Raw genomic sequence first — 26,036 nt, 5'->3', positions numbered from 1 at the left:
TCAGGCACAGACTTTGCCTTCACCTATAGAGCACACATATACAGGGGCTGTGGTGGTTTTTGGGCCAAAAGAAATCCAGAGCTGGCAGATGAGTTCTTGCCTGGTGCTTTACCATGGGTGGGGAGCAGTCTAGTCAGGAGGGGGAGGGAGCCAGAGAAGAACCAGTTGTGCAGTGAGATCCAGCAGCTAAGCTGGAATGGGGAGGAGCTTCCTGGGCAGATATAAACCTCCTAGTCTCTCCTGGACTTGTGCTGGAGATGACAGCTGCTTATCATGCTCCCATAAGCCAGCTCCAAGCTCAGCCTCCCATGAACCTGCCCCAGTTACGTTTGCTCCAACTCCATCTCTGGTTCACCTTGTTCCCAGACATGGGGAATGGACAACAAACACTGTGCAGGGCAGATTAGGTGCAACTCGGAAGCTCTTGGTGGGCATGTTAATAATAGGCAGGTTTATTTGCCCTGTTCAGACATTCACTGAGAATGTGGAAAGAAGAGTGTAGCTCCACACACTGGACCACCTTTAACTCAGGCCTTGGTGCCTTGAGCAAGAAAGTCTGAATGGGGAATCAAATGGTGTTTGGCTGAATACACATCAAATTCTTCATGCAGTCAGCGATCCCAGTCTTAAGTCTGTGTGAATTCAGACACAAGGATTCAAACTGCATTCTGAGCAAGGATTTGAAGTGCATTTAGTGGAAGGTGTGTCCTGCTTCAGACTTTCCTGCTAAACACATGAAGTTTGCGGTGGAACCAATTAAGATACTGTAGTTATGGTTAGCATGTGTGATCTTCTCCCACTGCCCCTCCACACATTTGGAGAACAGGACTTTTGTCTGATAGAGAAAAGAGAAGGGCAAAAAGCCTGGGCTTTAACCAAAATAAGCTTTAACATGTGACTGAGCTATGTTACCAGTGGCCTAATTGCTTTGGAAACTTGAATTCCTCCCTGTGAGTTCATGATGTTATCTTATCACTGTCTTTTTGGGAGGCGCTTTTTTGCACGCAAGGCACTTGGAAGTCTCATTCATGAAAAATACTGTGTTCCTAAAGCTTAGCTCTTTCTTTGCAGGCTAAGCCAACCCACAGCCAGTCAGGTAACCATTCATGATTTGCAAGCCCCAACTCTTCTCTGGTGAAGCTTTCATCCCTCCAACTGCATCCCACCCCCGAGATCAGCTTCCTGTGGCTGCAGCTATGACCCAATACATCTTCCAAATGCAGTGGGATTTACTCCCAAGAAAGAGAGAAGTCTGAAGTGCAGAAGCGGAGATGAAGTTTAAACCCTTTCTTAGCATTTCTAGCCCCTCCTTTGGCCGGCACACAGCCGGAGTTGAAGCACATCAAACCATGACACGGTGTACCAACATGGAATTGAAACACGGCCCCACTGCATTTTAAACCTTTAATGTGTACATGGCCTTAGCAAACACTCCCTAGCGATAGCAGTAACTTCAGGAGCAGGCAGACACTGGTGTGGAGGAAAGCCAGGCTCAGTGTAGTGTGTGGTGAAGCAGCACTGACATCTCCTTCCCTGGGGTCATGGAGACTCCAGGAATATAATCACACCAGGCAGTTGTACCATTCTCTGGCTTGGATGTGCAGTATGTGCAACAGCACCACTGTAAAACACGCCCTAAAGGCAAGGCTGCATGCTACAGTAAGCTGGAGCTATACATGATGATAAACTCGGGCTGCCGCCGAAAGCAACAGACCCTTGTCACGTTCCCCTCCCCACCCACCCTTCTCAGAATAAAGTGTAGTGAAACATAACCGAGTTCTGATGTCATTATCAAAATAAAAATCTGAAGTTGTGTCTGCTGTTCCAAGGAGCTCCAAGGAAGCGGTGGGATCTTCTAAAATAACTTGACGCTTGCTGTTTATTTGTTTTATTTCAGAATTGTTAGTCCACTTATTTGCAAGTTCTAGTACTTTTTCTCTTTTAAAAACAAATACACATGCTGAAACATTAAGTAGGTGCCTTCTGTCTCAATTTTTAAACAGCTGTTGAAAACTGTTCTATTCCGTCAGGTTTAAGCAGGCAATTAAGAATAACATCTTTCCAAAATAGTTGGCTATTTTCTGATTTCAACATTTTATATAGTTTGAATTGAATGATTTTGTGTATAGTTGTTGTAAACTGCTCTGACACTTTTTATGAATAGTGATATGTAAATATTTTTAATAAGCAAACAAAAGCACATCAGAATGATTTCTGTCCCCACACTGGCTTAATCTCAGCCTTGAAGGGCCCCTATTAGAAGAACTTGGAGCAGATCATTTTTTTAAACCTAGGGTTGTGTTCCCCTTTGACCAACGCTCTTGAGAGTCATGCGCCAGTGGTAGACAGGTGAAAGCGAGTCTCTCTCACACACACACATTTTCATATATTGGGACAGGCATTTTGTATTGGGACCAAAAAGTTTTCCACTGACAAATTTCAGTTGATGCATCCTCTTGACAAACGTTAAGGGACACTTAGGAATCAGTTAACGTAAGGATGTCTCTCTTCAGTGTGCTTCATGTATCTGATGAATCGGCTTGAGCCTATGGAAGCGCAAACCATAATATTATTTTAGACGACAACGTAGCATGAAGTTCCCCAGGTACAAGCTCTAATTGAAGCAAAGGGGAGATGTACAGCTATGTGGTAGAATCCATCCCTTTGCGAAAGAGACTGGTTGCATGGTTACTTGTAAACATTTTAAAAATCAGAATTGGTTTGTTTTTTAGGGGAAAACTTTATCGTCATTGTTGCAGGAGCAAATTTGCTTTTGAATTCTGATGACTTAAAGAGGGCTGCGCACGTCATCTCAGAAGCTAAAGTCATGGTCTGCCAACTTGAAATAACCCCAGCTATTTCTCTGGAAGCCCTGAAAATGGCACGCACCAGTGGAGGTAATCTAATAATCTGTCTTAATTATTTGCTCTATTTTTAAATGTTTTTATATCCTTTCAAGGCAGCAGGGCTTCAGGACTATTTTAAAAACTCAGTAGTGGAAAAGAAGGTGACGTGTGTTTGGCAGCTTGTGCCAGATTTGAAAAGAAGAGCGAAACTATGATTTCATTTGATTGGCATAACAAAGTTTGTCTCTTAATTGTCACAAGAGGCATATACTCACTGGCTGGGTTCACGGAGCCTTCCCCAAACTGATGCCCTCCATATTTTTTGGACTGCCATGTCCCATCATCCCTGATCATTCTCCGTGGGAATTTTAGCCTGAAAACATTTGGAGCACATAAGTTGGGAAGGCGGTGTCAAACCATGGTTTAGTGTTCTGTGCACGAGCAGCAAGAATCCACTACGAGCGTTGGATTTTTATGCTCCTGCCTTTCTTCCTCCTCCATTACTGGAAGGGGGACTACATAGCTTCACTTTCTGCAGAACACTGCTTGTCATTATGTACAGCCCAAGAGACTGGGGTGTAAAACAAACTGGTTACTTAAAGAAGCCAGCTTTGAAACCCATAGTTTGAAGTTGGCTTGTTTAGAAATTGGCCAGAGTTTGTTTTTAAACCACAGTCTTTGCTTCATCCATAACAATAAGCCAAGTTTTGTGGAAAGTGAGGCTAAATTCTTCTGCATGACCCTTTATTGCAACTGTCACACCTCTGAATGTTGCTTTCGCCTACAGTCACCCTCCTTGTTCTCCTTACTTGCTACCCCAGAAGTTCCTAAAACTTCTATACTCACTAACCTCAGAGGATGCTTCATTGAATTCCATTGGAATTACACTGAGCAAACATGCATAAGTGTGTGTAATCTTTTGCTTAGAAAACCCATTTGTTTTCAACAGTGCACACCTGCGCTAGGCTAGAGTGACAACCTTGAGCATCTTATGAAGTGGCCATAATAAATTTGTTGTGCCATAATAAATTTATTAGTGTTGAATGAGCTCTTTTTGTTGCAGCAAGGGGAAATTATTAAGTGTTTCATTACATCACACATGTTAAACAAAAAAATAAATAAATAGGTGAATGTGAGCAAGAAAGGCATTAGCAAGTTAAGGCAAGAGACTTAATTGGAAGATCAGAACCATCCTAACCATTCCATCTTTCATCACAGTGTGCTCTGTACTCCAGTAAATCTGTGGCCACCTCTGCCCTAGATGACAGGACAAACATGTCAAACTGCCTTGTATAACCACATCCCCATAAACACTTTGCTAACGCTGCACAGTATTAAACACCCTCCCAGCTGGAGGGTGTTAGTGGCATTTCCTTTCCTTTAGTCTGCAGATGCTGCATGTTTAATGCAGGGGTTTATGTTAGGAAGCACACTAGACTATTTGTGTTTAACAGATGCACACCGAGATGCCATGCTCAAAAGAAAGAGGGAAGTGAGGAAACGGAAGCTTGCGGTTGTAAGCCCTGTTGTCCCCATTCACTTACACCCGTTTTATAAGGCTGCGAACCAACAGTGTTACACTTGCCGATGTCTCATTGTCCTCCTAGTAGTCATTAAAGGTCCCTATGGCAGCTTTTCTCTAAGTGCTGGCCTCTGTTTTGACTGGCACAGTGCCAGGATAGGTCATTAAATCCAGCATGCCAAAGCGATTGTAGCACTCTTGACTCAAACGTTACTCTTCTTGTTCGCTTGAGTAGTTAAATGGAAGAGCTGAAGTCACCCATTTATGGACCCTGCTTTCTCAGAAGTGCCTAAACAAAAACATTGATTTGCCCACCATTCCACTTTTTTTATAATAATAATAATAATAATAATAATATTGGTATACTGCCTTATACCCACAAGTCTCAGGGCGATTCGCAAGATAAAATCACAATATAAAATACATAATAAAAATAAGAACAAGAACAACCCAATTAACCCCCCCAACACATTTTAAAGGGGCTTTGGGTGTCAATAAACCAAAGGTTGAAGAGGAATGTTTTTGCCTGGCGCCTAAGGGTATATAATGAAGGAGCTTTCAAGCCCCTAGGGCAGGGGTGGGCCTACCTATGGCCCTGGTTTCACCTTTGGTGTAATTTCAAAAGCCTTCTGCAAGCTATCAGTTCAGATTTCTGGCAAGAGTGATCTGTGCCTCCTCCAGGTAGCCCACTGGGTGATGCAGGGGGGAGAGAGAAGCGAGGATGTAGCTCCCTGAAGCAAAGCAGCCATCAACGGGGGGGACGGGACCCTAACCCCAACCCCAACCCCTTTATCTATATCATGTCCTACCTGCTAAGGCTGTCCCTCCCTCGCCAGTGGTGGACCCCTGCGCACTTTGCTTCAAAGAAAACCAGCTTTCAGGCGAGTCACCACAAGCAGACAGGGATGGGCCTTGACTCTCCTGACATGGCCTGCAGACCTCAGATTGCCATCCCTCTGACTAAGCCAGCAGTCCTGACAGTAGAGGCTTGTATCGTTGCAACAGGAGACAGTAGGAGGCAAGCTGCTTTGCTTGCCTTTTCCACGCTACCGTGTCTTGATGGGGCTAGTGAGCATTGTGCCAAGCTACCATCACACAGTCAGCAGAATATAGGGAGATGGTTGCCCTGTCGCATGTGATTGCTGGTAGTCACTTGAGCAACCTTTTCTATTACTGTACGGGTTATCCTCCCATGCATTTTGCAACCTGTCTTGGACCTATTCCAGCTCCTTTCCTTTAATTTGCTTGTACTCTAGCAGGACAGGAAGTGCCTTCCTATCTTCACAGCTCCTTTCTCATACTACAAAAGTGTGCTGTCAACCATTTTAGGGGATGGAGTGATGAAAAATCTTATTTCATTTCCAGTGTGTACAATGTGCTTACATGTTAGTTTCTGAATAGTTTAGGCAAATTTCCCCCCTCCATTTCCCCTTTCTTAAATAACCATTTTGCTGGGTGCTGCTAGCATGATCTGGGGTCGGTTCCCCTCACAGTGCCTCTGTGAGGGGGATGCTACCTTACAACATAGCACCCTTCCAAAGGCATGGCTGGGAGAGAGGAGTGGCTGCCCCATTGAACAACAACCCCCCTGCCCCCCAACAATGCCGCTGGAAGGTTGTTACAAGGCATCCTCTCACAGAGGCACACTGGGGAGAAATGGCCTCTGACTGCACTAGGATTGCCACCCTTGCTTGTCACATTGGAAGAAAGTTTATGGAAAGGAGGAGGATACGGCTATGGTGTCTTGAAATCAAATTGCAAGTCCATCTCCCTTGCCCTTCAAAAAAATTAAAATCTTTTTTTCCCCCAGCTCAACAAAGCTTGAAGTACATCTTTTCCACTTGCTGGCACTTGATCATCAGAAAACATGAGAATTTGAGCCCATCTTTAGCTTATACACTGTGCACTAGGGAGTTCTGCAGGAGCGCTGTGCCCTTCTGTTTCCCTTATTTGCTTTTACAGAGACTCATAGAATCATAGAGTTGGAAGAGACCACAAGGGCCATCCAGTCCAACCCCCTGCCAAGCAGGAAACACCATCAAATCATTCCTGACAGATGGCTGTCAAACCTCCGCTTAAAGACCTCCAAAGAAGGAGACTCCACCACACTCCTTGGCAGCAAATTCCACTGTTGAACAGCTCTCACTGTCAGGAAGTTCTTCCTAATGTTTAGGTGGAATCTTCTTTCTTGTAGTTTGAATCCATTGCCCCGTGTCCGCTTCGATCAACTTGAAGGCACTAAGTGTGACCAGGGTTTTGCGGAAGGGTCCAGGTGCAACAGCTAGCTGAGCGGGTAGCCTTGGTTGGGCCAAGCTTCAGAGAGTCTGTGGGATAAGCCAGGCTGCTTATTTACTGAGGCACATGCTGGCAATGTGCTGCCATTTCTACTGTATGAGCTTCATTTCCTGCCATCTTCCGCACTGGAAGTATTCCTGCTGCAGTAGGTAAACTTTAGGATAACTAGAATCAAACTCAGTCAATTGCATTTCTAATCTGGAAGAGGTTTTGTTTTATATGGAAGGCTGACAGGGCACAGGATGTTAAAGACAAGCTGGATTCTGTATTTGGTACTTCCATTAGCTGAGCGAGTTTCCATGCACCTTTGACTTTCAAATTAAAATCAGCAAACAGCCTTGTGATTCTTAGATGAAATATCTTATAAAAATATTAAACAAATTAGCACTAACTCAACTTTCTGTTTTCTGAATTCAGCAGAGCTTTTATTTTGCTAATTAATTCTTCTTTTCTCACTTTGATGACAGTGGCATGATAATCAGGGCTTTAATATTCCAACAAAATTGGTTAACTAAACCATTATTATTTATTGTGAATCGGAGTTGCATTTTTGTTTTGTAACATAAGAAAGTAGGCTATTTTCCTGAAGATTTGTGGGTCTGCAAGTAATTTATATATCTTGGTGGGCAATGTGGAGCTGAAAGTGCCTTAGCCATGACAGCACAGAGTTTTTGCTGGATTCTGTCCAATTATTCATATTCAAGCATCATGTGCCATTGATTTAGACAACATTTTCCATTCTCTTACAGTGAAGACTTTATTTAATCCTGCTCCAGCCGTTGCTGACCTAGATCCACGATTTTATACCTATTCTGACATCATCTGCTGCAATGAAACTGAGGTAAATAACATGTCATTACCATTATTTTGGTTGCTCTGGACAGATGCAACTTTTAAAATCTGTTTTCTGTATCTTTTCTGCGTTTGAATGCAAGTAATTGGTTCAGATTCTGAAAATGCTGTATTGTACAGTGCTGACTGAAACAGCACCTGAAACAGAACTGATAATCTCCACACACACACACACACACACACAAATGGTCTCCATCTCACTGGTTGTAGTGGCAAAGCAAAGAGGAAATAAACATACAATTCATACTTCAACTGAAATCTTTGTCCAATGGCTGGGTTTGTAATGCGTAATCACGGTTCAGAATTAAGAAACACAAGCAAACAACAGAGAACCAACACAAGCGACGCTGATACCAAATCCTACATATATTAAGGAAAATAGAAACATCATCTCCCCATCCCACCCACTTCCTTCCCCCCCCCCTCCCTAATGTCTCAACAACTAAAATTGATCTGTAAAAATGTTTTATGGAAAAATACAAGAGACATTACAACACTTTGTAAACCAAGAAAATCTTTAATAAAAAAATAAAAAAAATAAGAGGATTAAGTGGTTTTCTCAGGGAGGTGGAGGGTATGTATGCGGTGTCCCCTTGCTGTAGTGATGGTGGCACCCTTCTTCTGATAGGAAATGCTCTGCTGGCGGGGGGGGGGAGCAAAAATGGGGGGTCGAGGAGGGTGTGAGAAATGTCCCTATTTTCATCTGAGGAGTGTTAGAGGGTCTGGGAGAGCACAGTGTACAAGCCTGGGGTACGGACTGCAAGAAAGAAAGAGAAGGGAAGCAGGATTGTTCTGTCGTCTTCTCCAACATGTGTCACTTTGCAGTGCCCGCCCATTCCAACAGGCTACCTGATTTTTTTCCATTCCAACTAGCCAGCCACCATTATAAGAACTGTAACTATAAGAGCTGGTACTTCCCACCTCTTTTCCCTTTTCTACTGTGTCCTTCCTTCTCCCAATCCATCCTCCCCCCCCCTTTTGTGTCGTGTCCTTTAGATTGTAAGGCTGAGGGTAGGGACTGCTTTTTTAAAAAGTTGCTCTGCAGCTTGATTTGGGAGCCTTTTCCATTGAAGAGCAGGGTAAACGTTCTTTGAATATAGGCTCGTAAACAATAAACTACAGATCCAATGCACTGCCTTGCTGAACTTACTCAACTATATCCAACTCCACTCTTGATATTTCCAGTCTAGTATTGTCCTCTTGCATCATGCCTAGAAGTCCACACAGTCAGCCTGTGGCAGAGATGGGACATGCTTGCAGGTGTGCCTGATCGAAGCCCACCTCTGTGTCCATAGTAGTTCTCATGCATCCACATGGTCCCAAAGATGAAAAGAACGGTGCCATCTCTCACACCAGGTTTTCTCCCATTGAGGGCCAGCATGTTGAGAGGTGAAAGATCCCACATAGTAGGGTTTATAGATAATTTAGTAAAATTATTACCTGTATTGAAATAGATGAAGCTTGACCATACAGAACACAGTGCTATAGTGTGTGTGTGTGTGTGTGTGTGTGTGTGTGTGTGTGTGTGTGTGTGTGGAGGGGGCACAATAGCTGCCAATCATCATCTTGAAATAGTTCTAAAGGAAAAAAGAATTCAGAGCGCATCACAATTAACACCCGTCCAACTTTTTGCGCTGACTAGCCACCTATTTCAAAGGGAAGTGGAAATTTATGCCCCATTGTCAACATGAGCTGTGAAGTTTCTGCCAGGTTCCTTAATAATTCATACTGTGTGCTTGTAATCGTCCGTTTATGATTGGCTGATAACAGTTATGGGATTAGACAGGAAGTTTCTGTTATTTATCTTCTCGGCAGCAGAGGCATAAAACTAGTCTGTGACTTTGCAAAGCCTTGGAAGTACCCCAAGTTGCTGCAGACCCTGCCACATGGGCTGATCCTCCAAATATCTGTTGGATGGAAGCACATCCACCAAACACTTGTGGATGCTCTGACAACCGCAAATACCGGTACTTGGTATTGTGAAACATTTTGTTCATTCCGAATTGTTGTGCTAGAATTGAGCAAAAACAGGGGTATAATACCAGTGGGCTATCTACCACAAAGGATATTTCACAAGCTGTGGTTTCAGATACATATTTTTCATTGCTTTAATAAACTTTTATTTGTGCGGCTTCTACTTCTTTGTATGCAGTTTGTGTGCAAAATACTGAGAATGCATCTTGCAAGATTATCAGTTCCTGATTTTTTGCTTAGCTGGTAGTTTGGTTTCCCCCCCCCCCCCGACTTTTCCCAGAAAGATCAAGCCTGTTGAAACTGGCTTGTTAATTCACTGTGCACCAGATGCAGCAGAGCCTAATCCCTGAGGTTTGCCCAGGAATGTGCTGGTTCTCTGTTCTTTCTAATTCTTCTAATAAAAGAATTGCAGAATAAGTATATCAAATGTTGGTCCTGTGGAAGCCAAAACCCTAAGGTTGTGTGCCACTAAGTGATTTCAGACTTGAAGGGAAATGGTTGTAGGTGTTGCATTTATAACGTCCTTGGCACTTTAGAGAGTTATTCCAGGGGGGAAACCAATCTCAGAGGTGCAGGGCCAGCCATGTGTATGTTACTGAATGCATTTGTTGCATTCACATATAAGGGGTGTGTGTGTGTGCTATTATTTACACAAAAAAACATGCAGAGGACGGTAGCCCAAACCTGCCCCCTTCCCATCTCACTTCTGTTCAGGGGTGCCAACTTGAATAAAATATGGGGGGGGGGGAGGTAAGCCCCACCCTGCATAATCAATTTCATGGCACGGTTCACACACAAACCATTTGAATGACAATATCCATCAACTTGGGTGGGCAGCCCCCTCAAATATTTTATTGGGAGGACCGAAGCCCCCTTGGCCCCTAGGAGTTGGCTCCTATGCTTCTGTTGCTTTAAGCTCAGGGGTAGGGAACATTTTTGCCTGAGGGCCATATTCCTTTCAGGGTAGCCACCCCAGGACCATTTTACAGTTGTGGGTGGAGCCAGAGACAAAAGTGGTCAGGGAAACATGTAAACTCAATCTTTCTACAGCAGTGTATTCTCTACACCACCACCACCCGTAACGTGGACCTAATGGGCTGGGGCTGGGTGGCACAATGCTATTTTTGCACTTTCCACGTTATGGAAAATGCAATGCTATTTTTGCATTTTCCGTAGTAGACTTGGAACATGCCTGGTCATGTTTCTGAAGGTATGACAGTTTGGAGTGGGTACAACGAAATAAGGAGTCACACCTTAGAAATTCATTTCTGCAGAATTTGAGCTTGCATATCTTTAAGCTGTTGAATTCTGCATTTCTGCGTTTTCTGCTTAGGCACTTGGTTCTGCAGCAGCAGCAATACCTGTAGATTGTGGGGGGGGGGGGCCTTACAGATGTTGCCGGACTCCAACTCCCATCAGCCCCAGCCAGCATGGCTAATGCAGTGTTTTTCAACCACTGTTCCGCGGCACACTAGTGTGCCGCGAGATGTTGCCTGGTGTGCCGTGGGAAAAATTGAAAAATTCAAGAGAATTACTTTATATATAGTCAATATAGGCACAGAGTTAAAATTTTTAACATTTTCTAATGGTGGTGTGCCTCGTGATTTTTTTCATGAAACAAGTGTGCCTTTGCCCAAAAAAGGTTGAAAAACACTGGGCTAATGGTCAGGGATGATGGAACCTGTAGCCCAACAACATCTGGGGGTACCACATTGACTGTATATTGACTTGTAGATTAACAATGTAAGTAATTTGGTCATTTTATTTAAAGTATTTCCTCATCTCCCTGTGAGTGTTTTATGCCTTTTTGCAAAATGTGGTGGTAGGAGCCGGGGGAAGAATCTCTTTTCCTTGGTCTTATGTAGAAAGCTCTTTAAAAATATCCTCCTTGGCCTCCTGCTATTGTGTCTTCGTTTTCTTTTTTAGAGCAGCCATTAGTTATTTCCTCCAATTGTTTTTTTTTAAAAAAGTGATTTTATTGGAGGGAGGAACTTTCCAACACAGCCCAGCAGTTTTATATTTAATTTCACAATTGACACTTTGTGGTACATTTTAACTTTTGGCACGTAGCATCTGTCTAGTGTCTGTTACCTTTGCGGGAAATCGACTCCTGGCCTGCCTCGCGGTGTCCTCATTTCCCCCCTCTCCCTCTGTATCTCAGCTGCATCACAATTGTTGCATATACAGCTGGAGGCAACTCTTTGCAGATGGCAGACGCAGCAGAGACTCCTAAAGGCATCTGTATTTGCCTAATCAGTCCGCAACCACCTTTGTATACTGTGCAGCACAGAAGGAGGGCCAGACAATAACAGTCAAGGACTCTGGGTGCTCTCTGGGATTAAAGCAATAACACAATGTTCTGTTCTAAACTAGGTACTATCAAAATCCATGCAATCAACAGGGCGTGGTGCATATGTATTTGCATCTTGTAACCTGCCCTTCCTTCAAGGACCTCATTGTGGTATTGCCTCATTGTGGCGTTGCAGCAATGTTGCATGCGCCCCACTTTGGGGGATGGTGAGAAGGGCTAGGGCCAATGCTACAGGATTTCATCTCTAGACTAGAATGAAACGGTGGAGATTATTAAGGAAGCAGACTTTGGCAAGGCACTAGGAGAAACTTGCTAACAGTAGACGGCATTGGATGGTGGAAAAGCCAGAGCAGTGGACTCTCCTTAGGAGAGGCTGGACAGTGATCTGCCACAGAATCATAGAGTCTTAGAGTTGGAAGGGATCCCAAGGGTCATTTAGTCCATCCATGACAAATGGCCATCCAACCTCTGCTTAAAAGCCTCTGAGGAAGGAGACTCCACAACCTCCCTCGGGAGACCTTTCCACTGCTGAACAGCTGTTACTGTCAGAAAGTTTTTCTGATGTTTAGTCGGAATCTCCTTTCTTGTAGCTTGAAGCCATTGGTCCCACCCTTCAGAGCAGGAGAAAGCAAGCTTGCTAAGTAGATTCTGTCAATGCTAAGTAGATTCAGCATTGAGCAAGAAGTTAGACTAGACGACCTCCAAGGCTACTTTCAACCCAAACTGTTGCGGCCTTTGGATGAGAGAGAGCACTGGAGTCACTTTGAGATACATGCCACTCTGGGTGGCTTTCAACAGAACCTTAAAAACAGAATAAAACTTCAAACATTAAAAACTTCAGATGTCTTCTAAAAGTTGGATAGTTGTTTATTTCCTTGACTTCTGATGGGAGGGCGTTCCACAGGGCAGGCACCACTACCGAGAAGGCCCTCTGCCTGGTTATATATTCCAAAACTCCCCCTCTCTCTCTCTCTCTCACACATACACACACATTGGATTAGCTTATAAATGAACCAAGCCTTCCCTTTCCCCCCACCCACCCACCCCCCAAAGGGAAAGCATGGTTATTTCCCAAACCAATCCAAATTCCTTCGTTTCCCCCTAGGACAGCCCTTCCAAACAACCTCCTATGCAAAGCAACACAGACCTTCCCCCCGCCATTGATTTACATAGGGTCTACTCCCAAGGAAAATGGGGAAGGAACAAGAGGGAACTCCCACAGTGGTTTTCTTAGAGGTGGTTCTTCAAAGCAGCTCCTTGGGTAAAGCATTGGAAAATCATTTACCTCCCTTGAACAAGGGAAGCTCATGGTGGAATCCCCGTTACGGGCAGAGCACGCAGTTGGCCACTTCACACATTTTACTAGGGTGGGTTTTTTATGTGCACCTAAAAATGTTGCTTGTTTAATGTATTAAAAAATTTTTTAATGTGCTTTTGAGCATGTGTATCATGCACAAATCAGGAAACTGGGTTTGGCTGAACGCCAGAGCCCTGAATTAATTATTTGTAGAGGTTATTACAATAGATATTATGTTATTCTTCAGCCCACTACTCTGAGTACATCAGTACGATACCTCATTTGTGGAAATAATAAAATAAGGGTTGAGTGGTTAATCTGTGCTTCCAAAGGGAATTATTGCACCTCCCACTATATCTCCTGGTACATGCCATTGACTCTCAATACATTTAATAGTAGCAAATATTACATATCTGTTTCACATATCTAGTATTCTTGAACTAAATTGATGTTTTTGCTTAATTCCCCCCCCCCCCACACACACACACTAATGTGGTTTTTGTGTTGTTTCAACCTTTTCCTCTAGGCAGAACTTTTAACAGGGATCTCAGTTGGCAATGTTGAAGATGCTGGGCGTGTGGGACGGATCCTGCTCGAGAGAGGTTGTAAAACAGCCGTTGTAACTTTGGGTCCAGAGGGCTGTGTGTTGGTCTCCACAAAGGAACCCACCCCGAAACATATTCCCACCAAGAAGGTCACCGCTGTGGACACCACGGTATGTACTTGCGATTCAAAAGCCTTGCTTTGGGGGAAGGCTGCGTACACATTACCATCTTAAAACGTAGCAATGTCATTCTTTTCTTCAATTCTGATAGAATCTGGTTGGGGGGGGGGAGGAATACATTGAAACGCAGTATTTCATAAGAAATTGCAGACTAGATGTGGATTGTGGCTAATGTCGTGTGCATGCCAATTCCCAAACCAACATTGGGATGCGGTGCTGGATGCAGAGTAAACTAGAGTGTGAACACAACTAATTATTATTTGAGCACTAAAAGCCCAGAGTAATCAGCCACATCTTTGGACATAATGCATGCCAGCAAAGTATCACATAACATCCCATTGCACAGTGAATGTCAGTTCACCCAAGGTTTATAGGCTGGCGTTCCATAGACAGACCAGACCAGCATGTACTGATGAAATCATTGTATTCCTCCTTCACCCTCCTATCTATTCCGTATTGCGGCAAACAGTATGAGCGGCGACTCTGTTGCTACTTGTGGAAGATGGCGACATAATCCCTCAGCACCATCACCTCGAAACACCCCTGCTTGCTCTTTCCATGGTGGGAGAAAGGAGACGCCTAACCATTCTCTCCTCAGACTCCCCAAAATTGAATGACTGGCTCTGTCCACACATGCCTGAGCTGTTTGTGCTGGCAAATGCCTTTTGCTTTGTAGAGCTTAAGTAATATCAGGTGCTCAAATTCCACAGGGCATAGTTAAAAGGCAGAAGCGGCATGCCGTGCCAAATTAATTTTGTCGCGATTTGTAAGGTCAATGACCTGCATCTTTCATAAAGCCTAAGGTTGGGGTTCCCCCCCTCATTCCTTTCCTGTTTATGATCAAGCACTGACTGAACACTCCTTCAGTGGAATGTTAGGATTATTAGCTCAGCGGCGGCAGCAGCTATCAAGAAAGGCAATAGTTAAGGTTCCGATAGCAATATTATCTCACCCACATTTTTACAAGAGCTGGGACATTTTGTACTCGCAGTTCTGTCTGATGTAAATCCAGAGTAGTTCTGGTGAGAGCACTGTATGTACTAGCTATACATTTTAACTGCCTGATGTCATGAAATGTAACATGTGTTCTCCTGCAGCAGCCGTGACATTTCCCCCCCTTTTGTTAAAAGGCAAAACATAGTGCTGCTATATGCCTAAAACCAGACTAGCCGGTTCAATTCAGGGGAAGGCAAAGGAAATGGATCTGTGCTCGTGCTGACTGCCTGTGCACAGTGCCGTGGTGACTGCCTCAAAACCCTCTTTGCATCTCCCCCCCCCCCCCGCAAAAAACCAGCAGTCCAGAATTCTCCATAGAAGCAGTTGCGATCCAAAGGAGCAGGCAAGCATATTCATCTTGAATGTTCCTGAGGTTTCCTGCCCCCTCCCAAGCCATAAACAGCAGGCCAGGAATCTGTGCAGAAATGGACCACGATCCAAACAGCCACATTTGCATGCTTCCATGTGTGCAAGGTACCTAATTCTTCCTCCTCCAGAGCAACTGCTGCCAAAAGCTTCTGGAGTTTCCCCACTGAGTTTGTCACTGGCACCCATGCTTTCTAGTACTGTAATCAGGGAGGATAAAAATCTATGATTTAAAAAATAATAATCAAAAAATCAGATTTTGTTTTTTATTTAAATCAATTTTTTTGAATTAAATAAAAAATTATTTAAATTGGATTTTTAAAATCAAATGCTTTTGGAGGAAAAATCTTTCTAAATATAGTTTTCTATTTAAGTTACATTATAGTCCAAAGGCTATTCATCGGGAAATAAGGATTTGTTTTAAGTTTTTCATGTGTGCTAAAACTAATAAAGTACAGCAGAAAAGTTGTCCAAATATAAACAGTTGACTTATTAAACCTCACAATAATTTCATAATTATCTGTCTGTGTATTTCTAATAGTATAGCCAAATCAGTAATTTTTGATATAACTGTAAAAACTACTCTGAACATTTATTATTCCAAAAATGAAACCTTCCTCTGGTTGTAAATATTAAGATTATACCAGTAAGAATGAGTATTTGTGTTAAAAAAAAAAAGATTTACATCAAGTATTACAGACTAGTGATTTAAATCAAATCCACCCTGACTGTAATGGTACAAGCAGAAGCGTGAAGAAGCCCCAAGTGAGTGACCCACAGTCATGATGGCTAAGTGAGGATTCAAGCTCTGGTCTCCCGTATCCTAATTCAACACACTAACCACTGTACGGCAATGACTCTCCATCACTCTGTCACAGAGAACATCCACCTCCTCTCCCCGATTCACTGGCTATGGGCAGGATGTTGCCAACCTTGGACCTGGGCTACTGCTACTTTAGTGCTCAGACAAAAACCCTTTTGTCACTGTTTTCCGGGAAGGACCTTAGTCTTTTCACAGTAGATGAGAGTAACAAAGAAACATTTGTCACCTTCCTTACTCAGAGAAGCACAGACTTATTGGCAGAGCTGCTGCCCGTTGAAATTTTGTGGTACTTGCTAAGCTCAGGCAAGTGCTCAGTTTCCGAGAAGATAGGCTGAAAAGCCTAATCTCTGCACTTGCTTTTTCTTCACACTTCCCAGGCCAATCCTGGCACTTAATATCGGCTTCTGAGACTGAGCCGTGGTTCAGACTGAGTTCAGATGTTGGTTTAATGTAAAAGTGCTGATGTTCGATTTTGTGAATGAAAGCTTCTATTATTTTGCTGAGCAATACATCGCTTTATGACTTGGCTGTTTTCAGTCGGCTTCCCTTTGTTCTTATAAAGTGATATTTCATTCAAACACCCCAGTCCATGCAGACTGTCTCTTTGTGGTTAGGTTTTCTTAGACAGGTTTTTACTGGTTAGACAACAATGAAATAATAATAATAATAATAATTTATGAAATGCTTTAGTGAAGCAATTGTACTTACTTAATAATTGTTGATTACTGGTGCATTATTGGCACTTCACATAATTTATTGCTCCCCTGTTTCCCCTTAAAGTGAAAACCATTAAAATAGTTTCACCAATATTATTATTATTATTTTGCCAATTTTTAAATATAAACCCAATTACACAAATTTGTTCCAAATTAAAACAGTTTTGTTAAGAGGCTTCGCGTGCACCGTTCTTGATGGGTCTTTATGATCTAATATTACTGTTTTTCATATTCTTACTTATGTCTATTACATTCTTTTTTCAAAATTATCACATGATTAACAGCTGCGCTCTTAATGATTTCTATTTGTGTTATTATATTATTTAACTTCCCCCCCAAAAAAGGCTTCAAGTGAGGAACCATAGCTTTTTCCTTTTCATCCTGCGTGTTCCACATCCAAAAGTTGGTTGTTAGTCTCTTGGCCTTATATGTCTCTCTGATGTTTTCCTTTATCCTGTAGCAGTTGGGGCTATCTCCTTATTCCCACTGTTGTATTATTCCAGCCTGGTTGGGGCGGAGCTGCGACTTCAAGGTCAAGTCCTCTTCTTTCTCCTGATCAGCTCCTTCCCATAATACTCAAGCAGTTCCAAATCGACAACAGCAGGTCCCTCCCTTCCACTGGCACCAAACCAACCGGTTCCAGAGATTTGCCATTTCTCCTTCCGGAAGAGGGTGGGGAAGGCGGCACCATTCCTCTTCCAACATCCCAAAATGCCTCATGCCACTACCATAGCATTTTGCTTTAAAGAAGAAGAAAAAGGTTACAGTATATCTCAACATCTCCATGATCTCTTTCAGTCTTTTTTTAGGGGGAGGGGTGTAGGCTCTAATTCCCAGCAACATCCTTCCAAACAAAACAACCAGACTCTCCCCTCCTTTACTCCTTTCAAGCCGCTAGCAGCTTTACCGGTAAGTAAGCTTAGGAGATAATGGTCTTCTTAAGATAAAACCACCAGCTTTTCACCTGTTTTGTTACACCAGAGTGTTGCAACAAGCATAAATGTCTCCTGTCTAATTGCCTTCCGTCTGAAGTTTTGTGGTTGTCTGTAATAGGTCATGTTGCCATAATCCTGAATTGTCACTCACACAGTATGTGTGAAACTTCCCTCTGCCACCTTTCATTTTGTAACAAGATGCAAGGGGAGCTCTTTGTTACAGTAAGATTGATATACTGTACGTTTCACCATATTAAAAGCCGACCGTAGTAGGGGACGACAGAGGACGAGATGGTTGGACAGTGTTCTTGAAGCTACCAACATGAGTATGACCAAACTGCAGGAGGCAGTGGAAGACAGGAGTGCCTGGCGTGCTCTGGTCCATGGGGTCTCAAAGAGTCGGGCACGACTAAACAACAACAACAACAACAACAACAATAATGTAGTGGTGGTTTCTCAGGGACAGGGAGATGGGCCTCCCATTAGTTTGAGTAGGATATGGGGACACTTTGGCCCTCCTTGCTTGCTGGGCCGATGTGAGTGGTAGTTCAACAACATCTGGAGGACCCGAAGTTCCCCACACCTGAGTGAGTGTGATGGCCCCTGGTGGCAGATATTGGGGGTCAGGAGAAGATGGAGGGCAAAGGTGCATATGTCACCTGTCCTGCGTCCCATGACCTAGCCTTGTGTCCTCAGGTACAGTGGAGGATGTTGTCCCATCAGCTTCAGTTCACAAGTCTGATTGGCTTCTATATGCAGATAGCAGGACAAGGGGAGTATTTTGTCTGCCTCAGGCAGCAGAATATATTGTGTCCGGTGTAGGCTTCTTGCATTCTCCATAAAGTGCTTTTATGGGAAGTTAGTTGTGAAAATAGTGTTTTCTGTTGTGGCCTCTGAAAAAAGCAAATATCTTCCAGGGACTCATAATGCGGTGGGGGACTCATAATGGACCCCTTCAGATTTTTCTTTATTGTTATTATTATGCATTCATGATTATTTGTGCTTGTGATGATATTGGGGTGGTTATACGCAATCCTGCTTTTGATATTGTTTGCACCTGCAGAAGTTTTGGAGCAGACATACCGCTTCATTTTCTGTGGGTGCATGACTCACAGCTCCCCACTGAAATCATTTAAATGCCCATATCGCAAATTGCAAGGTGGGGGGGGGGGTTGTTTGGTTGTCCCTCTTTTGATGCACTATAGTGCAAGGGTGCCCCTCTAGATAATGGGGTGATATTGGAGACCCCAATAGTGTTGGGCAGTGTAGAATAAATCCACCAATAATAGCATTACATTCATGATCTTGAAGCAAATATGCCTGCAAAAAACCCACCTGGAGTGGCCCAGCAAGGCCTCCACACACCTCCACTCATTGCCGCCACTGGTACGGTGCATTCAAACATGGAAATACTGTGTTAGTTTTCCTGCTAGCATTTCTGTCCTTTTTTCACATTGCAGTACCTGTTGTGTTATGGAATTGTGGCTTTTTGACCGATATACCAGCATATTGCTCTAAATTTCATTCATACCGGTGGGCGTGGTGGTGAGACAGAACAATGAATGTCAACCATTGGACAGTGTCACTTCTCCCCCACCCTTCCCGCATGTGTGTGCTTCTGTTCCCCCATGAAAAGAACAGGAAAGAACCATATGCTAGGATACCGCCCCAAATTCTGTCACTTTACTCCTGTAATTTTCTGGGTTAAGAGAGCTACAAATGGATTTTATCTGGAATCAAAATACATGGAAATGAGTGCTGAGCATGCGTTATGTTATGTTGGTTTTCCAGAAGTGAAAGAAGTTGGAGTTCTTATTGCCAAATGAATTGTAATGAAACCAAATAAGAACTCTGGCCAAAGTTTTAACAAAAAAACATGCGTTTACTTGAGGAAACGCCCGAAAAAAACAGAGAAAAATACAGCAAAACTTCTAAGACGCTATATCCTCTTAGGAATCAAAGAAACACACCATTTTTATTTTTCACATACTTCTACCATAAAAAACAAGCTGAAGAAGGCATCCATGCCGAAACGGGGCCCTGTCCTGGTCTCCCTGGTTTACACCTGACACGCATTGGAGAAGCCCTGACAGCCATCTCTAAAAGACTTTAAAGAAAACTTTCATATGAAACTATTTGTTGTTTAAGACTGTAATTCTTTACAGAATTGATAATACGTTTGGTTTTCCAGAAGTGGCTTTTATGTCATGTGAAAGCTCAGATATAATGTGATAGGTGGACTCCTGAGTTTGATAAGACGGCTACAGTGGTCTTTTTCAAATGCCATTTTCAAATTCTATTTCATACTACTTACAGTGCTGTTTAACTACTGCACTGGGGGAGGCATTCTGCTCACTTGTAACAGCAATTTCTGCACATGTGAAGTTCACCTCAACAGAAGGCTGTGACAGAAGTCAGGTCCGTTCTCCATCCCAATGACATTCCTCAGCACTGCCCATCCTCTTCTCAAACTCCTGCCTACCCTTTACGTATAATTTTAATGTTTCTCCAAATTCTGGATGAGAACCAAGCCAGGAAATTGCAATAGCTACTGGAATAAAATGGAAGCATATGCAAATAAACCCTGAACGAGAGTCTTTTTTTAAAAAAACAACAACAGCAACCTTTCTTTGTTTCCCAACTTTGTGGCCTAACGGCTATGACTCAGGGGGTTATAAATACTGAACTTAATCCAGTGACTAATTGCTCAAAATTCTGTGAATCAGCAGAAGTGGAACCTGTGGTTGGTTCTAATACTATCAAATGCCTTTGCTATTCAATAATATCCCTCGGAGCTTGCTATCTAGTATGCAGTTTGCCCAAAGAACAGTGATTTTTGTTTCAGTTATCCTCTTGACAATGGGGAAGAAAGCAGCTGCTAGTAAATGAAGCAGTTGGCAGACAGAGTGTCTGAGGGAGACTTCGGCAGTTCACCAAAGGAGGGTGGTTAACCTTTCTCCTACCATAGCTGTTTGCACTAAAGTGAAAAAAATGGCCTTGACCACAGTGTGAGAAGCCTGTTAGCAGTGGCAGCTGTTAGCAGTAGGCGAGCAATTGGGCTCTAATTGTGGTTAATTGCACGCACCAGCATGGTGAGGTGGAGAGTATTATTGTAAAAAATTACGCCCCAGATAGTGATAGTATAATAGCTCCCTTTATTTATCATGCAGCCAAAATAACCCATGTGACTTAGCCTTCTGCTTTCTCGCCTACAAATATGCAATCCAATGAATTTTTTTTTGTAATACAAAGAGCCTTACAGAATAAATTAACCCACCAGCTGCTCCAATCGGCAGCTATTAAATCTTATTTAACACTGCATCTATTATTTCCTAAAGTTCAGGCTGGCCGCGAACGTCGCATGACTCGAAATCATCCCCTCTGACTTGACTCACTTTATAGTAGACCGAGGTCCCTTAGATCATCCCAGCTTCTGATCCTGATACAGACCCCTCAGGGCCTTTCTGGATGATCTTTTCTTTCCACACAATAAACATGCACTTGTTGCTCATGGGTTGCAGGGGATCCGGATGTCTTTCCTTCAGGAAGTGCTTCTGTTGCCAGGGTCATTTGCATTTGTCGCTAGGAAAGTGACCTTCTTGATAGTGTGGAAAGTGGCGGTGTTGGGTATCATAGCTACTACTGCAGCAGGGCCTTTCTCCACAGAAGGGGCAGGGATGGAGAACCTGTGGCCCTCCAGGGATTGCCGGACATCAACTCCCATCAGGATGGACAATGCTTAGGGATGATGATGGTGGTGGTAATAATAATAATAATAATAATAATAATAATAATAATAATAATAATAATAATAATAATAATAATTTTATTATTTATACCCAGCCCATTCGGCTGGGTTTCCTGAGCGGCTCCCAACAGAATATTAAAAACATGATAAAACATTGAACATTAAAAACTTCCCTAAGCAGGGAGTTGTGGTTCAATACCTTCTGGAAGGTCTCAGGTTCTTCATCCCTGCCATCCAGCCTCAAATCTACAGTTACTTGGGATTGTGCTAAAAGAAAAAAGAAATCGGCAATGGATGCAGACTTCCCAGCCAGCTATCAGGTCCATTTCCAGTCTTCCATTTTTTAGGGAACATTTTTTAGTAAGTGATTGCCCTCCCATTCCAGACACAACTGGATATCATCAGTCTCCTGGACTCCTGCCATTGTTCCATCACAACCTTTCAGAGCAACTGAGAGCGCTTGCTTGACTGTAGCATCTGTTTGCCAAGTCTGGGCAGCAAAGAGAAGCTTGCTCAGTGAATGCTCCATGATTGTTTTTCATCCAATCAGTTCAACAAATAGCTTTCCTGCTACGTAGCAAGGCTACCGGTCCCTCGCTTTCCATTATATGGGAACTGGACCTGGCGCCATATTGATGTTGCATTGCGACTAACACAAGTCTAGCTTTAGGAATAGAATCTAAACGACCAGAGAGATTAGTCAGGCTCTGCACATGCAAATGGTTCTTAGCAGGATGAGAGATGCTGGAGTCAATATGTTTTGCAGGTATTCCTATGGACGAGGAGCCAAATGTGAAGGAGAATGAGTAATTGTCACATGCATTTGCAGTGTTGTGTAGGAGCTCCTTGTCATGCACTAGGGCTGTTCTGGGCACCATCCCAGAAGAAAGCGGGGGACTTTCTCTGCTTCTATTTGCTAACAGTCCTGTATTGTGCATTTGAGGATTTTCAAAGTCCCTTGGAAACCTTAGGGCATCTGACTACCCTTTGAGATCAGAAGGCATCATTATCCCTAATTTGCAGAGAGGATAAATGAAGCATCGGGAGGTGCACAGATTTTTCAAAGATCATCTCGACATAATGAAGCAACGGATGCATTGCCAAAGGTTGCTCTTTGATTCACTGCCACACAGCCAGATACTAAGCCTCATAATACTGGATCCCAAGGGCCTGCCCTGACTAGTTCAAGACAGCACCATATGATTAAAAAAGGCATTTTCCCCACTTAGTATAAATGGCTTTTTGATCAATGAATGGAAATGTAATTTAAGCAAATTGAGCAAATGTAAACAAGGGTTTGTACGGTGCTGCTTGCAATCTTAACATATGTAGCGGGAGAGCTGGAAGACCACCCAGGTCATGGTCTGGTCTTATTTCTAAGCCACCCAGCTCCCTAATTAAATCCCTTTCTTTTTCTCATTCTAAGGGGGAGAGGGCCTGCAAGCCTTTCATAGTCTCCTTCCAGATGGGAACGAAACATTTAATGGAGATCCAGCTGTTGGAGGGATGGGAATTGTGAGCAATGCCATAAATTCAAGACATTGATGAAAATCAATATCTCGTCATGCTCTCCCTCTGAGTTTAAAGAGAGCCTTGTAGCTCAAACACAAGACAGCCCTAGGCCTTAATTTGACCAGGGCTTGGCCGCAGAACATTGCATTCACTGCCAGGGCTATCCTGGCGTGTGTGTGATATAATAAAAAAAGAATGCCTATGGGGATGTGCAGAGGGCCTTCCCCTCATTATTGAGTCACTGAAACCAGGCACTGTATATGTAGAACAAGGGAGAAGAGCTGTCACGGCAGAAGGTGGAACTTCTCATAGCTTCAGGCACTTCTCTTTAGACATGTTAAACACAGGACATGTCTAATGGCTCAGTGCTTTACTTCTGCTTGTCATCAGTCAGGTGAGACCATGCAGCTTCTGCACTGATACCTAGCTGCTGTGATGAGGCTTAATAAATTGAAAATAAATCCTGGTAAGATGGAGGTGCTGTGGCATAGTTGCTCTCAGGTCCAGGAATCAGGGGAACAGGCTCCTTTTGGTGGAGCTGGGCTCTCCCTGAAAGAGCAGGTGCATATTCTGAGAGTGTCCTTTGATACCACCTTGTCACTGGAGACACAGTTGGCTTCCATGGCAAGAGTGCCATTGCCCAGCTCCAGTTAGCTCACCAGCTACAACAGTTTCTGAACCAGAATGGCTTGTCCACCGTAATCCATGCTCTTGATAACCTCCTGCTTGGATTACTGCAATGCACTCTACATAGGGATGCCCTTGAAGATGACTTGTAACTTAGGCAAAATGTGGCAGCCTTCCTTTTGAGTGGAGCCACCAACCAGAACCATGTTACAACGATTCTCACAGGAGGCCCGGCTTAAGATTCCACTCCAGAAACTGCACACTTAGCAATGACGCACGGGTGGGCTTTGTCCGTAGTGGCACCCTAAGCCTGCAGTGCGCTTGCCCTTGAAATTTAGATGGCACCCACACTGCTGGCACTCTGACTTGGCCATTTCTTAACACCCTTTTAAACTGAGATATTTTGTTTGTTTGTTTGTTTTATTAATGTAATTGTTACTCACCCCAAGATCTTTGTATACAGGGAAAGATAAAAACTGGCAAAATAAATAAGACCATCTATCTCTTCCCACAGAAATGTATACCAGGGAACTGGGCTCTTCCCCACTGCATGTTCTGCGGTGCACATGGAGTGATAAGCAGACCTATAGCTGTTCATCTTTTGGGGGGAGGATGTTGGTGCTCCTTAGCAGTGGAAGAATCCCAGGGGCCTAGATATCAAGTGCTGACCATCTGAATTTGGAGTATTTGTTTGAATTTCCATTGCGCCAAACCTTTTGGTGCACCAGAGTGAAACATCACCTCATCTGTGCAGTCAAAAGTATAATAATAAATTAAACAGCTGGAAATTTGCTGCCCTCTGGCTGCCTTGCTCTGCCTGGTGGTAAAGCCAGGCCCAGTTTTAGGCTGGTATCTGCAAATTGGGCAATGATAAATATTTGTACCTCGGGTTACAGACGCTTCAGGTTACAGATGCTTCAGGTTACAGACCGCTAACCCAGAAATAGTACCTCGGGTTAAGAAGTTTACCTCAGGATGAGAACAGAAATCGTGTGGCGGCCGCGCGGCAACAGCGGGAGGCCCCATTAGCTAAAGTGGTACCTCAGGTTAAGAACAGTTTCAGGTTAAGAACGGACCTCCAGAACAAATTAAGTTCTTAACCCAAGGTACCACTGTACTGCCTTCTAGTTCATACACTGCTTGTGGCATGATGCATATCATCGCAAATCTTCCGAAAGTGACAAACAGGATAGCAGCCTTTGTTTTTATAATCTACTACAAACTTTTCCAAGCTGGTGCCCTCCTATCAGCCCCAGCCTAGCAGAACGTGGGGTTGCCCAATTAAATTGATTGGCTTTAGACTCAAGACAGGCAAAAGAACGTTCTTCTTCATACAGTTCATGATTTGTGTATGAAATACACTAGCACAAGATGTTTTGATGACCATGGACTTCATTAGACCAGTCCTAGATATATCTGATAAACAGCTATCACTGGCAACCCAGCCAAATGGGAGGGGTATAAATAATAAAACTATTATTATTATTATTATTATTATTATTATTATTATTATTATTATTAACCTATGACAGTGGTGTTACTATTTAGAGTCAGTGTCCCTCTGAATACCATTTGTTGAGACAAAATGATGCTGGATCATTGGTCTGATTCCCCATAAGTGTACTTACATTCTTAATGATCAGCAAATCAGAGGAAAAGAGGATTCACTATGAGATGACACATCCATAGTTTTCTGAAAGACTGACTCAGAATCAAAGCAATCATAACCAGGAAGGCATGAACAATTCTCACAAACACACATGCACACACACCCACACCCATTTTTTAGTAAATATTTCACAAAGATTCTTCAGTACTTGGATAAAAGAGGGTAATGTCTTCTGTGGATCACAGTTCAAATTAATGTAAATGAATACTGAGATTTCCCGCCTCCACCCCAGAAAAAGACAACGCAGAGTTCCTGAACATCAGTCATTATTTTTAAAAACAAAACAAAAATAAACATTATTCAGCACTGGGCAAAGCAACTACCCAACTGGAAACAGAATAATTGACTACTTGAAGTACTGAGTGCTCAGTTCCAACAACAAGGCTAAAGGTTGGGAGTTTGCACAGCATCACACCTTTAGTTCTTATCTGTCAAATGAAACAGACATCTTCTGTCCAACAATTCTGACAGGTTATCCCATGGTCAGTAGGCCTGTGCCACATGCAGATGAGAACAAAATCACTGTGCCAGAAATCTCAGCTGGCAAGTTTGGTAAATTACAACCAGGTGAATCAACTAAGGACCATGCACACACTTGCAGTGAACAGCAAGTAAAGCCTTCATGAATGTCCCATAAAATGTGCTGCAAGGCAAGAGATGCACTAACAATTTAGAAATCCGAGATGTATGATAGTCTGGATCCTCAAAACCAGTTGACACTTCCAAAAAATGTATGTTTTATCGCTGTGCCTGTTCCCAAGTCTGTTAAAAAATGAGACCTTTCCTATCTTCCGGGTGATTGATGGGCCTTGAGAATGCAAAG

The 26,036-nt window shown here is 43.2% G+C and overlaps 1 protein-coding gene across 1 annotated transcript in view; it reads left to right on the top strand.

Annotated features, from left to right (window-relative positions):
- Positions 1-26,036, top strand: part of RBKS (ribokinase) — a 65,148-nt gene that overhangs the window by 29,056 nt on the left and 10,056 nt on the right. Inside the window, exons 5-7 of the mRNA XM_033144606.1 lie at positions 2,733-2,897; positions 7,413-7,504; positions 13,624-13,812. Of these exons, the coding sequence (XP_033000497.1) occupies positions 2,733-2,897; positions 7,413-7,504; positions 13,624-13,812 (446 nt within the window). The remainder of the gene's footprint in view (positions 1-2,732; positions 2,898-7,412; positions 7,505-13,623; positions 13,813-26,036) is intronic.

This window comes from Lacerta agilis, chromosome 3 (assembly GCF_009819535.1).
Source record: "Lacerta agilis isolate rLacAgi1 chromosome 3, rLacAgi1.pri, whole genome shotgun sequence".
Classification (NCBI taxonomy): domain Eukaryota; kingdom Metazoa; phylum Chordata; class Lepidosauria; order Squamata; family Lacertidae; genus Lacerta; species Lacerta agilis.
Note: the sequence above shows the minus strand (reverse complement) of the source record. Positions and strands in the feature narration are given on the sequence as shown.